Raw genomic sequence first — 15,324 nt, 5'->3', positions numbered from 1 at the left:
ACACACACACACACACACACACACACAACACACACACACAACACACACACACACACACACACACACACACACACACACACACACACACACACACACACACACACACACCTTCTCTCCCTGACGCCATGCCCTGAGGCCGGCCTCCATCTACCCAGAGCCAATTGCGGCGCGCCGAGCAGGCGAGCCTTCATGATCCGACCCCCTAATTTGCCTGCTGTAATAAACCCAGCATCTCCGATCATGTGACGCTTAAGCGAACTACCAGCCCTCTGGAGAGAGAGTGATAGTGTGTGTTTGCGTGTGTGTGAGCGTGTGAGATAGAGAATGTGGAGGCGTAGAGTAATGCAAAGACCGTGTCGTGGAGTTACATCGCCATTACGCACTATTACGCACTGACGGCTACTTTCAAGAGAAGAGTCGCAAAGGAGCGGATTGTTGGATTCCTCAATTGTGCAAGTGAGTCTAAGCAGAAACGCTTGTGTGATTTCATACTTTATTTGTATGTTTTCTGTCTCGTATTGTGGATTACAGCATGGCATTTTGTTTTTACAGTACCCATGCACGCTTGTAGGGACACTGTTAGCTTTATGCATTATCCTGCTGCTGTTTATATCATGTAAAACTAATATTGGCACTTGTTTTCTGTGATCTGACAAGCCGTCACGATGTTAAACGTGTCATAAATCGCGAGTTCACCTCCATAACTGATTATCCATGGCGCATGGTGAACACCAGGCGCGCATCATGCTGTCAAAGTGGCTTTGATGTTTCACGGCGGCAGGGTTACCGTAGGGCATGTGACTTAAAGACTTGGCCAAGCCAGGCATTTTCCAAATTGCCTTTCCAAACTTAAGCAGCAGTAGAGCCCATCACACCCCCCTCACCTTCATTTCGATGTCATATGATTTTATCAAATAAGCAACCATGTCTTAGTTGAATTTTGGTTCTGGATCAGGTGGTAAACAGCAGCTGTGCCACCTCACGAGAACATTAGTCCTAAAGGTCCTGTGATTGTGATAGCGTCAAAGTCAATGAAGTAATATTAGCAATAATAATAATAATAAAATGTATCTAGTCATTTCCCCTGGACAGCCTTAAATCTATGAGGACCTCTGGGGGGGGGGGTTATTTTTTAAGCAGGAGAGGGCGCACAATCATTGTTTCAGCAACTTTTATTATGTTCATGTTAACACACATTAAGCCTTTTTGAGGTTTTAAAAGTGGAGTTAACGGTCATGTTTAATCATCATAAGCCAGTCATTGCATTCAAGGCCGGTTTGAAAATGTCTAGCATTTTTAATCCGTGTAAATGTAATGTTCTGCATTGTTTGTTGGCTGTTGGCTGGGTATAAATAGACACTTACACTGAATATCTGTTATGAAATAACTCTCTTTTAACCGCTGACTTTACCCGTGCATTGCACAAGGTTTTTAGTTGATTTAAAAAAAAGTATTTCTGATAGTATATCTTGGTTTGACTCTAAAAGTTATGCAGAATAGCAATTGTTTTTTTTATATCAACAAAAGCTGAAATAGGACCCACTAGAAGGAAATAAAACACATCATTAAATGACAGCAGAACCATGTGGCTTCAATGTTCGAAGTGGTGAGAAATGGGAACCCTGATTCCACATGGTCAGCTTGAAGTCTGAACCAGCAGCTGCAGGGTCCACACACACACACACACACACACACACACACACACACACACACACACACACACACACACACACACACACACACACACACACACACACACACACACACACACACACACACACACACACACACACACACACCACACACACACACACACACACACCACACACACCACACACACACACACACACACACACACACACACACACACACACACACACACACACACACACACACACACGTCTTCAAATTCCACTTCCTTTCTCACGTGGTTGACTTTCCTTTTGAAGTGCCATCAGCTGCAGACCTCTCAAACAAGCAGCAGGTAGTGGACAGAGGCCGAATCATAATAATACTTTTTACTGGTTTACTTATTTTAATCCAGTATGAACTTGAGGGATTGTCTTGTGAAACATTAACCCCTGGTCAGACTAAACCTGACTGAGTGTTGCTGTGTTGTCTTGCTGCTTTTCTTGGGAATGATCTCTACAGAGCACAAACCTGCTAACTGTTAAGAAACATATATAAAAGTATCTGCTTTCATGCAAAATAAAGTAGTTTTGGCTGGTATGCAGTCCAATTCAAAGCCAATGTTCTTCCATTGCCATAACAAATGATAAACACACTCATTTGTCTTTTTGCAGATAGAACACAGAGGTTTCTCATCAACATTCAGCCGATCAGCAGCAGAACAGATTGATCTTCCGAGCAGCGCAGAGGCCAGCTGCCATCCACCCGCACAGGAATGGTGGATCACTTGCCGCTTGGTGAGGAGACCTTCCTGTACTATACCGGCTCCCCGGGGTCCGACTACAACTACCACGCCAATGGTGGCACGTTGCCCGGGAGCATGGTAACTGACGCTTGCATCTACGATCACCACCACCCCTACCAAGGGGTGGCACCTTCCTCCTCCCCTCGCCTCTCTGAGGATGACCTCAGCGACTCCTCCAGCCCTCGGTCCTCCCTCTGCTCCAGCCCGGAGTCCTCGTCACCGACGTTGCGGCACGTCCTCGCCTCCAGCTACGAAAGCAGGAGCAGCAGGAGCAGCGGGAGCAGTGGGAGCTGTAGCTCTTCCGGAGGAGAGAGTCAAGAAAGTTTGCTGGACCTGCTCCTCTCACATGCCTCCCTTACCACCTCATTAAGCTCTAATGCCAACAGCAGCTCTCACTCGTCTCTATCCCTATCCTCTGCACCTTCTTCATCCTCATCTGCCCCTCTTTTACCAATGGGCCTGGCCTGGGAGTCCAAGAGGGAGCGGTTGACTCTCATCCATCAGCAGGCCAAAGAGGATGGTTACGAGTTTCCTGTCTTCCTGGACGAACTGCAGGATCCTACAGCGCTTCTCTTTCAGCCCACCCTGGAGGAGATTGAGGAGTTCCTGGAGGAGAATATGGTGGTGGCAATGGAGAAGGAAGAGGAGGGGAGCGATGAGGCGATGTCGCCATTGTCGGAAGATGCTGAGGCGAAAGGTACCAGGACATTAGCAGGAGAACTTGCATCATTGCCACAGAACTCAGATCAGACTGTGCCTGTGGCTCATTCTCCACTCTCCTCCTATGCAGAGACCAAACATACACCATGTGCATCTGACATGGACAGCTCACCATCAACAGTGGATGCTAGTTGTATAGCTGGTTCTAGCTGTGTTGATGGGATAAAACAGGAGGATTGTGGTTCCCCGCCTGCCTCATCAGAAGGTACAAGTGCCTCCAGTGTGCCTGTCATCCTACAAATCCAGCCCATACAGATCAAACAAGAGCCAAACCCTAGCGCAGTATCAGAAGATGCCACACAGCAAACCCAGTCCCAGCCGAACCAGGCCCTGTCAGATATAAAAATCGCCCAACTCCTGGTCAGCATCCAGGGGCAGACCTTTGCCTTGGTGCCTCAGCTGCTTTCCTCGACAAACATTGCTGGTTCGAGCAAAAACGGAGCCACCATTTCACCCAAATTTGTCCGGATTGCACCGGTGCCTATTGCCGCGAAACCCATTGGGCTCGGGGGAAGGCGGGTTAGGCGGTGGCGCGAATGCAGGGGTCCTCGTTGGAGGTCAGAGGTATCAGAAGAGTGCAGTAGCAGACCTCATTAAAATGCACAAGTGCTCTTTTCCTGGCTGCAATAAGATGTACACAAAGAGCAGCCACCTAAAAGCCCATCTGAGGAGGCACACTGGGGAGAAACCATTCGCCTGCACGTGGCCCGGCTGTGGATGGAGGTGAGCAGAACCAAGTGCCTTTTTATCTCTGTCAAGAAAGTTGTCTTTAGTTTGGTTTGTTCTTCTGTTTGTCAGCATGACTATGGGGAAAACTACTGGTCAGGATATCATGAAACTTGGAAATGAAGAATGTAGCAGAGGCCAAGGAAATCAACTTTTGGGGAATTTCGTGAAAACTGCGAGAGGGCATTTGGCTTTTGCAGAGGTTTGCATTCCTTTTAGTTAAAAAAATCCAATGATTAAATTGATAAATGAAATGATCAGAGCAGCCATTGACTGGAGGGATAAAGATACATTGGAGCTATATGCAAACACTCTTTCTACCTTCAGATGTACCCATTGCAATCTAGAAGTGATCAGAATGTTGAATGACTGAACGAGACAAACAGATGAAAGGGTTTGATACATGTATCTGGGTTGCACTTGCTGTGTGACGTGTTCTATATGTTTATCTATGCTACACAGATTACAGGAACCACAGTTATCAACTTCCAGTGCGGAGTCATAAACAGCTATTGATAATTGATTTATCCAATGTGTGTAGACTTCGAAGAAATTAATTAAATCAGTTTGTTGTGCAAAGAGCAGCTAAAAAGGTGTTCTTTATTGTGGGGCTATCACAGATAAGAAGACTCATTGATACTCTTTAAGGAAGGACAGGGTTAGGGTTAGGGTTAATGCACCAATTGAATCGAACCGTTTTATTGTTTGTGTGTTCAACTTTTTTCTTAGGGCTAAAACATGTTGGAAGGTTCCATCCACCTGAAGTCCTTTACATTATTACAAAGAATGTCTTTCATGTCACCAATTTGTGCAGGAGATATTGTTTTACAGGAAAGAGGATGTGTTACGGGGTCATAAATACATGTTAAATATTCAAGATTGTTCACCTGGCTCAGTTTAGATTGATGTGATTTATGGTTATGAGGGCAAAGGGGGCATCTTTAGGGAAAATATATCCTAGTCTATTCAAGATGGGGACCATTTGTTCCATTCTAGATGCTGGCTGTGTGTCCCTGCTATCAGTTTGTTTTTGTACCAAGGTTCAAGTTGTAGATTAGATAGAACTGCTTTTGAAGTTGTGCTGCATGCAGACTTTGCCCCTTTTCTCGTTACTCCACTTGTTTGCCTTCTGTCTGCAAACCACCTCCCACACCTGTACATTAATGCAGCAGAGGTTTACTATACATGATCATTGAAGACTCAAGTTCAAAGTGTGCAGACCCAGAATTAATTTATGACCTACGATAGGGTTTTCATTGGCTGCTAATGGCGTGATTCTCTGTCCTGTTATCATTGCTTTTGATCTAAAATCCTGATTTCACCTCTTCTATCCAAAGTGCAAATTCCACCTCTATACATACAGTAGAGTTATTGCCCAAGGGTGCACATGGCGCGGGTCTGTTTGTGTGCATGTTTTTTTTCACACATGGACGGACGCAGGGTTAAGTTAGGTCAAGCATCATGGTTAAGGTTAAACCATGGTAAGAATTGAGTGTGAAGGTGAAGCTAGAATTTGTTTTGGCTTTAGCTAAAGAAAGAAAAGCAAGTGTGCCTGTGAATATGACAAAGAGGGAATCAGATAAGTTTGGTCAGCAGGCTGTTCTGCTCCACGCTTTATCAGTCTGTACTGCACCTGCAGACACTTAAAACCCGCCAGATGTGAAAAAGAAATTCCCACTCTGCAATATTTCTGGGCTAACATCCAAGTATTTGTAAGCATATTACGTATTGTCAAGTTGTTCTGGTCCAAAAACAACATATGTCTTATGCATTGTTTAGTTGACTTTAGTTTTTTCTCATAAGGACAGATGAGTTAAAAGCATGTGTAGCATGCCGTTGTTCCCAAGCATGTTTAATGACACGTTCAGCGGAATAGTAAGACATTTTTGGAAACCGGTTTTGCCAGCGTAAGTGTTTCCCTCTGTTTGCATGATTTATGCTAAGCTACTATAATTGGCTCAAGGTTCAAACCTGCAAACATTGCAGAGGGTTGGATGTAAAGATTGTAACTACTCTCATGTCGAAAGCCAAATATGTCCCAGAATCCCTTTGTTGTTTTAGCAGACACATGGATACATATATTTGTATGTATTTCAGCAGGCATAGCAGACCATGCAACAGACCAAATATATAATACCCCCAACCTCCCCAAACTACAATTTACTACATGACAGCAGCAGTATACTGTATTATACTGTGGCCCTCTCCTCACGTCTCTCCCTTTGGGCCAGGAAATGGAGGTGAGCTGGGGAGTCACCTCTTGGCCTCCGTAACCTTAGAATAGATCCATGTGTTTTCCCCCTCTGAAGTCGAGAGGAGTGGTATTTCATTGGCTGAACTCCTTCATATAACTCAGTGAACTTCATATTGCTTCCCTTGCCAAACTGTTGTCTTTTAAAGCTTTTTTGGATTTATTTTTCTACTCTGGTTGTAGTTTACGTTCATGTACAGATCTGGACGCACGGACAGAGTCACATGTAAACGCTTAAAGGAGCACATGCAGATAACACACACAGTATTTTCAGCTCAAACCTGCATGGAGACCCCTAGGTTTGACGGCTGGGCTCCAACCCAAACAGTTTGCAGTAATAACACTGTGACGTGTGTGTACTCGCAGCTGTCATCGTTGTCCTTGTCAGCTGATGCATTCATAGCTACAACAATACAATGTTGTTAGGTGGTGACGGAGCGGCCTGATTTAGCTTCATATTTGGACACGTTGAGCTCAATTGCAACGTGTAGAGGGAGCCTCACTATCACTGAGTTTATGCTATGTTATTGAAGCTCCTGGGAAACCGCAAGATTTGTGTCTGAGAGAAAACGGCCCACGTGGAGCTTGGAAGGATCCGGTGTCCTGCTAAATTACAAGTTGAGGAATTGACTCCGGCTCCTCTGGTTTAGAGAATTTGGAAAAACCAGTCAAAATAAGTTTTATGGTTGCTTGTTTATGTAGAAGGCTTACTTCTGTTATTGATTAGTGCTGTCATGCATTAATATGCTTTCCCTTTCAACCCGCACGGTTGAAATTTAGCCGCTCATAAACAGTGACAGGAGACACAACAGGCTTTTATCTGACGAGATAAGCTAAAACGAAAGAGGCAAGGAAAATAAAGATGACAGACTCTGTGTGTGCCTGCCAATATCTCTGTTACTGTAATGTTCCAGGTGTGTAACCAACCTGACAGCCCAAACCTTTTCACGGCTGATTTCACTACGCTCTTTTGGCTGCAGAGCAGAACAAGCCAGAACACAGCCTGCATACGTGTTTCCCACAGCGCCCACGCTAATATGTATACTATGTTTTGTAATGACACACCAAATCGCCCCAAGGACTCGTCCAAGTAAAAACAGACAGAATTGCCCTCCACCCTTATAGATATGAACCTCAAGGAACTTGGCAAAGATCTGTGGAACTGATTCGGAAACCTTAGAAAGTTAGATAAGCATGGTTAGGAAGAAGAAAAAAAACGAGTTATAGAAAGAGAAGCATGAGTTTGAGAGACATGTGGTGAGGCTATGATAAAACACTGGCACATGGTAAATCCCCCCCCCCCCCCCCGCACTGAAAAAAAAAAAATGTGACGAACAATGAGGCTGTCTATTTGCATATGTCCTAAATGCACGCTGTGTTGAAAGATCCTCCCCAGTGTAATATGTTGTACTTGGGCTCAGGCCAGTTTGAGTCAGTAGTAGAGCTTCATGGTTTTCATCATGCCCCAGCTTGAAGCTGATATATTACAGCTTTAGAGTGCATCACATAGATTATCTTAACGAACAAATGTACAGGCACATAAAGTGCAGACCATAGAGGGACTGATGTGGTTTCAGATTTATATCTTAATAACTACATGCCTCTTTGTGCAGATTAAGAAACCCTGCTAATCCATTTAACAAACTCATATGACAGACAAGTCGACACAAAGCTGTTTTGCCAGGAGGCTTTTCTCACTTTAAAGCTTTTATACATGATGAAATAGATCAACTGCTGTGACGAACCCAGGGATAATTGTAGTCAGACTGCAGTTCCCCTCAGCTCATTGATTTTATTTTGCGCAACTGGATTGTTGTGGTATACTCACAACTTTCTTGTCAATCTTTCTGCAACAGCCAGCTTCTGATGAACCATCTCTGTGCTACCTGCCCAGCACCAAGCAGACACAGATAGATACACACTGGATAGAGATAGACTAGAAAATACTTCATGAATGCTGTCAGGAAGAAAATGTGCTCATATACAAAGGGGTTGTGCTGTTATGCTGTTGTTTTAACTCAAACAGTTTATTCCTTTCCTAAGTGATAACATATGGATGCAGGACATTTAAATGTTCTGTTCCTTAGAACAGTACTACATTGATCTCAATAGAAGTCATGTATTAATACACCCCATGCATTTAACGTAAATTATCTTTTTGGCCATGTTTGGGACGTTACTCGAGAGATGGCAATGTCAGACAAAATATCTTAGCGACTACAGGTTGGACTGCTAAATATGTTGTTGCGACATTCGTGGCTCCAAGAGGATAAGCCCTACGGACATAAGTGATTTCTGAACTTTTCATGAGGGGCCCTTTTGGCATTTGGTGAACTATCTCAAACCATTTGATGGATTGCCATGCCATTTGGTACATATTTGCATCAAAATGAATTAGATTATTGTTGGTCATCCATTAACTCCTAACTTTAGCCCCATAATCAGGTTGTAGAGTCCAATAATTTATTGGGTCATAAACCATAGAATTGGACTTTGTGTTTAGAGCTAATTAGCAAATGTTACAAAACTGAGATGGTAAACACCAAGTATTACACTTCCTAGCACAGCAAGTTAGCATGTTTACATTGGCGTGTCAATGTTTAATCATCAATGGTGACTGATTATCTATACTTCTTGGGGTGTTATCAACCCTTGTGATTAGAATAGCACCTGAACGTGCCAAAGGGAAATAGATTCAGAGCCACCATCTTTACATGTCAACATTCTTGCAGGTTCAAAATATCTCAATGCCTAACAGTAAACCAAACAGGTTCTCAGGTCTGTGTGGCTCATGTTCCTTAGCTGTAGCTTCAACATTGTAGCTAAACAAGAGCTGTCAGTTATCTTTTTACTAGACCATTAAAATGATGTATAGGCCGGTTATGTAATCCATGGTGAGAGTGGAAATGGTTTGAAATAGCTGTGAGTGGCGTCTTTATATCTGTGAATTATCGCCTTCATTGCTTCATCCTACCACTGCTGCTGCTACTGGAAATGTGACAGGAAACAAATCTGTGTTACAGATTAATCTGATCTTAACAGCTTCACTAATATATACAGATACATCAGGCACTACTTTATCATCCACTTAACCCTTCACTGGCATGATATCCAAGCTGGCCGGAGCCCATGGAGACTGGAGCAGAGCAGGCTAGGAATAGACTGGGCTTGGGTTTGCAGTACTCATGTGTTGAGCTAAATATGGGATGGCTCTTTAACTTCACACAGAAGATGCAGGGCAATACACATGTACAATGTATCATCACACCTCTGAGATTACCCTCATATAAAACAGCTTCACACAGCTTTTATGTTATTCAGCAGTTTGAAGCTTGACGGCATAGTTTATTTTTTACACAGAAAGTGCTGTACACAAACAAGGTTGTATGTACATAAGTGGTAGTCTTTTTAAATAACCAAAATACTGTTGAATTTGCTTTGTTCTGGCAGCATTGACTGATGACTACGGTCGGGGAATAAAAAACAAAAATTGAAAGGGGAAGCGTATTAAAAGAGATGCTTAATGTTCCGCAAAATGACATCTTGGGTTTCCTTTCTAGGTTCTCTCGGTCCGACGAGCTGTCCCGACACCGCCGCTCCCACTCGGGAGTGAAACCATACCAGTGCATCGTCTGCGAAAAGAAGTTTGCCCGCAGCGATCACCTGTCGAAACACCTCAAAGTCCACCGCTTTCCACGAAGCGGCAGGACAGGACGCTCTGCCAACTGAATCTTCTGAGCCCACTCTGACAGACTGACGCAACAGAGAGGGGGGAAGGGGGGCTGCTGTGCTCGTGGATGTGTGTGTATTGGTGTGCGACGAAAGACAGGAGGGGAGGGGAGTGAAAGGCCAAACACCTTTTAAAAGAGTCCGTGCAGGACTCTCGAGCTTGTGTGTGTTTATGTGTACGCATGACGTACATTCATGGTACTGTTATAATTTATTGGGTGGCGAGGAAAAGACTGTAAAAACTAACTAAAGCAGAAAACTGTTACTTGACACAACACCCTCACAGGTGGAATAAGCTTTTTGTATATTATAACTTTTGTCAAATCTTTAAGCTGATCTGATTTGAGGAAAGATTTGCTACTTTATTTTTACACTTTGGGGTGTGTGTGTTATTGTTATTGCTGGAGTCAAAAGCCTTATATAAATGAAAAAATGAAAAACTAAGGGGTCTGCTACTACTTAAAACCCCATTTTGTACCTTCCTGGAGCCAAATGTTGTTTTAAAGAAAAAGCAAAAACTCATCGCTTAATGGCTTGAATTGATTTTTGGTTGCCCAACCAAAAGAGCTTTCTGGACATTGGGAACATTTGGGGCCTTGGTTTATTTCTTTGTCAGCAGAGTAAATGATGCATTAACATTCCTGTAGCTTTGAATAAGTGTCTCTCTGTTGCCTTTGAGTGTTTTTACAGGAAGTAACCTCAAACACAAGAACAATGCTCATGTTCATGTTGATTTACTGCTCACCAAGAAACATCATGCCACCATATAATTTGCACTGGCACACAGAAAACTTACTGTGGGAAGACAACCAGAAATTGTGATCTGACTTGACTCACTGTTCCGTAAAACCTTGTTGTCTAATCTGGTCGAGAGTGTTTTAGTTGTACCCCAAACAAGTGGGGTACAACTAAATCCGATGGTTATCTGTGAAATATTTCAATTGAATGTTTTGTCTTCAACTCATCATGTGTGATGCCATATCATTTATCATTTGATGTCACTTTATGTACTTCATGTACAAAAAAATTGTCAAATAATACAAGACGTTAGTGACACACAGGGAAAGGCTAGTGTTATAGTTGGTCTTTAAGGGCTTATGACAAATATTTGAAATGATATACATATTCAATTCAAATGGATATTTTTTGCACTTGTTGAGACTCAAATGATGCGCCACAACATCAAATAATAGTTTTACACCAGATCAACTAAAAAGTATCAAAGCCAGAATATGAACGTTTTGCTCAACAGCACCCCTTGTTACCCAAATAGCAATTTCAGGATAACTGCAAATAGCATAACCTAGCATAGGATAACAGTAGCACAAAATACTTAGAGTTAGAAAATATTTGACACCATAAGCTACTGGTCATACCAGCCTAGGTAAGTTTGTTGCAACAAAACGCTTTACTAAATTTAGAAAAGCAGTGCTACACTGCTGTATATTGCATATTGTAATTCAACATTTCGTTCCTTTCTTAAAGAGGCATGAAGTAAAAATGTTGCTTCGCCTTTAAGAATCTTCTCTTGCCAAGTAACATTTTATTTTCACTTCCCCCAACAATTTGAAATCATAAATGAAAGATGACATTTCAAATTTAACCAATTTCTTTTGTTTATATATTTAAACTGGAATTTTGTGTCATTTCATCATGAACAAACATCTAAGAGGGATTTGTTATGGTTCATTTAGTTTTTTTTGGGTCTTATTACTTAAGGTATATTTGTAACAGACCTTGCCATGAAATGACATCTTGCCATGAAATGAAATGACTTTGTCTTGTACTGTAGGACAACAGTGACTGTTAAGCTTTTTTGTCATATTACATTTACTTGTATAGATTTATTTAGTGTGCTTCGTCCTGCATCTCAGTTCGATTAAATAAAATGTGTCGGAAAGAGGGGGGGGGGGAGGGGGGCGCAAAATGCCTGCTGCACAGACACGGTTTCACGTGCCATCAAGTCAAGGATCAGTTGTCATCATTCGGTATTGAACTGATTTGAAGAAAGGAAAGCTTGAACTGGAATGGGGTTGTTTTTGTAAATGTTTGATTTGCTAACTCAAACCCTGACCCACAATGATTGAAAGACCCTTTAAGCGCTGGGTACGCAGCAGCTGAAGAGGCGCTGTATGGAAGAACTATCGATATCAAGCATTCCTTCCATACAATCAGAAGAGACACTTCTCTGAATGGGTGTCATATTTGAGCCTGTGAATGTATGTAAATACTGTATATGCATCTAAAAGGAGAACTGAAATATTCTTCTGGTGATTTCTGTGATTGTGATATATTTTTTAAATATATGTAAAGAAAGAGTACATAACGTGATAATTCAAATATAGAGTGAAAAATGAAGCGACTTTTGTTCGTTCTTTACAAAACACAGAGAAAAAGGCTTATCAAATGTTTCATAATACATCCCTGGATAAATGTTTAACATGTATTCTTCCCCAAGCATTTCGCTAACATTTTCTAAACTTGCACACCCACTTTGTCTGGTGCAAATTGCAATACAGCAAAATGTATTATGAAACATGTGATGATATGTTGTGCTTTGTAAACCGATATAAATAAAGAGTTGCTTAAAATGTTATATTTTTGCTTTTATTCATATGTAAAACACATTTACAATAAAAATCCTCCTGAAATAGAGACGTTTTTGTTTTCACTTTGTTTTAAATTCAGTTCATGTAGTTTGCAAATGAAACATGTCCGATTCAGGCCAAGTTTAAGCCAATTATTCTTGATTCATTATGAATAGCAACACAACATATTGATGCTGGTTTGACATTTAATTAAATAAAATGCAACTTCAAACTAGAACATGAACACATCCCAAAAATAACTAGGTGAACAGCGTCCACTGCTGCCATCAGTGATAATTATTTTAATTTAAAGAGAATCACAAAGTCAGCTAAATGACTCAGTAATGACTCAGCAGTTATACTTATCAAACGTTTGCTAACATTAGCCATAAGCTACTGGTCATTCCAGATATTACCAGTCATAGTGTAGTGTATAGTATAGAGGAGCTTGTATAGATTGTGAGTTCAACCTTTTTATGTGTAAGAAAATGTGTTGTCTTCTTTCAGAATCTACAAAGCTTAAAGGTAGGGTAGGTAAGTTTGAGAAACCGGCTCGAGATACACTTTTTGTTATATTCCATGGAATGCTCTTAACATCCCGATAGCAATGAATATCTTAAATGCTTTGACAAAAAATCCATAAAAGAATGTCATCTGTGGAAGCCGTAGTACTGTAAAAAGCACGACCAATCATTTTAGCCGGCCCGGCCCGGTCATGTGCGCGTTCGTGTGTGTTGGAGGAGGGGCTCTATAAGGAAGTGGCAGATTTTCTCCGGTTGTGTATTTTCAAATTCTAGCGATCTCGAGCCGGTTTCTCAAATGTACCTACCCTACCTTTAAAGGGGCACTATGGTTAAATGTGTCTCTCAGTTAAGACTTGTGCACGCAGTTTATTTTTAGCCAAATATTCCCTAACAATCTGTCAGCATATTGGTATTTAAGTAGGCAGTTTTATGGAAAAAGGCTAAAAAACAAATCGAAAAAGAAAACCGCTGAATATAGTCCTCACTCCTTTCCGTCCTAATCCAAGTACTATAGCCATTTCATTCAAACATCAACCTACTAAGGATTGATATCCCTTTGCTTGTTATAGAGCAGCAATTCTATGTTTATTACTGTCCTGTTTTCTTTGCAAACACATGGGCCTGCAAAGTTATATTATCTGCAAAGCGTTTCAAAAGATAGCGCCTGTAGCTAGCCTGCAGCAACAATTAGCAACAGGCTAACTCTCCATCTCTGAATTGCTTGGCCAGTATAGTTAGACTCTCTTTGCTTTACTGTCTAGACAGTTAATGCTAATGCTGGAAATATACTTTTTCTGAAGGACACTTTGCCGTTGATTCAGGCTTTAACCATAAGAAAGGAAGTGCACTAATATCTGCATTTGTGGAACAACCAATAGGAAAGACCGCCGTCTGAAATGACCTGTGATTGGCCCACTAAATCAGAGCCAAGGGGAGGGGAATTTTCTCTCGGACAACTTGAATTACAATCTGGTGAAAGATGGAATGTTTACAGAATAACGCAAAACGTATACTGCCGACACTAGCTTTCACTTCCATTGTGACTTAATAACTCTGTAAGATATTTTGCACTACATTCACTGACTAACACTAAGTGCCGCAAAGAATAATGTCAGGAATTCAGAATAAAGGCGGTGAATGATTTAATTAGAAGAGATATCAACAGAAACCACATGGATTTAGATCTCCTGTTTACCAGACAGACGCTTACACAACCGAGCCCCGGCACCACTATGAGAATATGGTACTGGGGTTTTAAAATCACATGTGATGGACAAGAAAACAGATGCATTTTGACTCTTTTATCAATGTTAATTATATGGCAAACATAAGAGACTCTCTCACATCCTTTGAAATGGAAAAGACCAAATGTTTTAATTACTATGTTTAAAATACCATTTTATACCACTGGTATGACCGCAATATAATGATCAGAAACATGGAGCATTACTGGAAAGAGCACATTCACTCAATCCCAACATGTTTCTTGGCAGCTGTTGATGTGTGCTGATTTTCTCGCGTCCAGGAAGAAGTTTAAAGATTAAGAGACAAATGAGTCTCTGAAAGGGTTCAAATTGGTTACTTTAATTTAAGCAGCGTGGTAGTGAAACAAACAAAGGGTAGTTGGGAGACAAAGCCGGTGTTGTCTCGCAGCTGGTACCAAGGGAAGAGAGCGAGCACACGTTGATTCTCCCGCCTGCATCTCTCCTTCGCTCCTCCTCTCTGGGGGCTGTGACATAGGGGGCCGCCCACCTCGATCTTCACAGGAAGTCGTCATTTTTGTCAACGTCTTTAGATACAGCTTTTCAAAATAAACTTTACTCTGAACTGTTTTCAGAATAAAACAGTTTTTAAAGCTTACTATGTGTTTACGCTAAATTACATCATTGAATATTGATTTTAATTTCTAACACAGCCCATTCTGCTGTTTGCCAACATTTGAGCCGTATCAAATGTATAATGTGATAATGACGTGTCTAAAGTTTCTTCATGTTTGGTAGAAGTTAAAGGTAGGGTAGGTAAGTTTGAGAAACCTGCTCGAGATACACTTTTTGTTATATTCCATGGAATGCTCTTAACATCCCGATAGCAATGAATATCTTAAGTGCTTTGACAAAAAATCCATTAAAAAATGTCATCTGTGGAAGCCGTAGTACTGTAAAAAGCACGACCAATCATTTTAGCCGGCCCGGCTAAAATAACTGGATGGCCTACCTGCCTGTCAGCCTTCCATCTGTGCACAAACTTATCTCGTGCCCTCATTGGTCATGTGCGCGTTCGTGTGTGTTGGAGGAGGGGCTCTATAAGGAAGTGGCAGATTTTCTCCGGTTGTGTATTTTCAAATTCTAGCGA

At 41.6% G+C, this 15,324-nt stretch overlaps 1 protein-coding gene across 1 annotated transcript; it reads left to right on the top strand.

Annotated features, from left to right (window-relative positions):
- The first annotated feature begins 268 nt into the window (after window positions 1–268).
- On the top strand, window positions 269–12,509 carry LOC117494535 (Krueppel-like factor 15). The gene is given in 4 exon segments (XM_034145495.1): window positions 269–456; window positions 2,304–3,667; window positions 3,669–3,877; window positions 9,692–12,509. Coding segments are annotated over 3 exon segments (1,641 nt in total). The 5' UTR covers window positions 269–456; window positions 2,304–2,404; the 3' UTR covers window positions 9,861–12,509.
- The last annotated feature ends 2,815 nt before the right edge of the window (window positions 12,510–15,324 follow it).

The sequence above is a fragment of the Trematomus bernacchii genome, unplaced genomic scaffold, assembly GCF_902827165.1.
Source record: "Trematomus bernacchii unplaced genomic scaffold, fTreBer1.1, whole genome shotgun sequence".
Lineage (NCBI taxonomy): Eukaryota > Metazoa > Chordata > Actinopteri > Perciformes > Nototheniidae > Trematomus > Trematomus bernacchii.
Note: the sequence above shows the minus strand (reverse complement) of the source record. Positions and strands in the feature narration are given on the sequence as shown.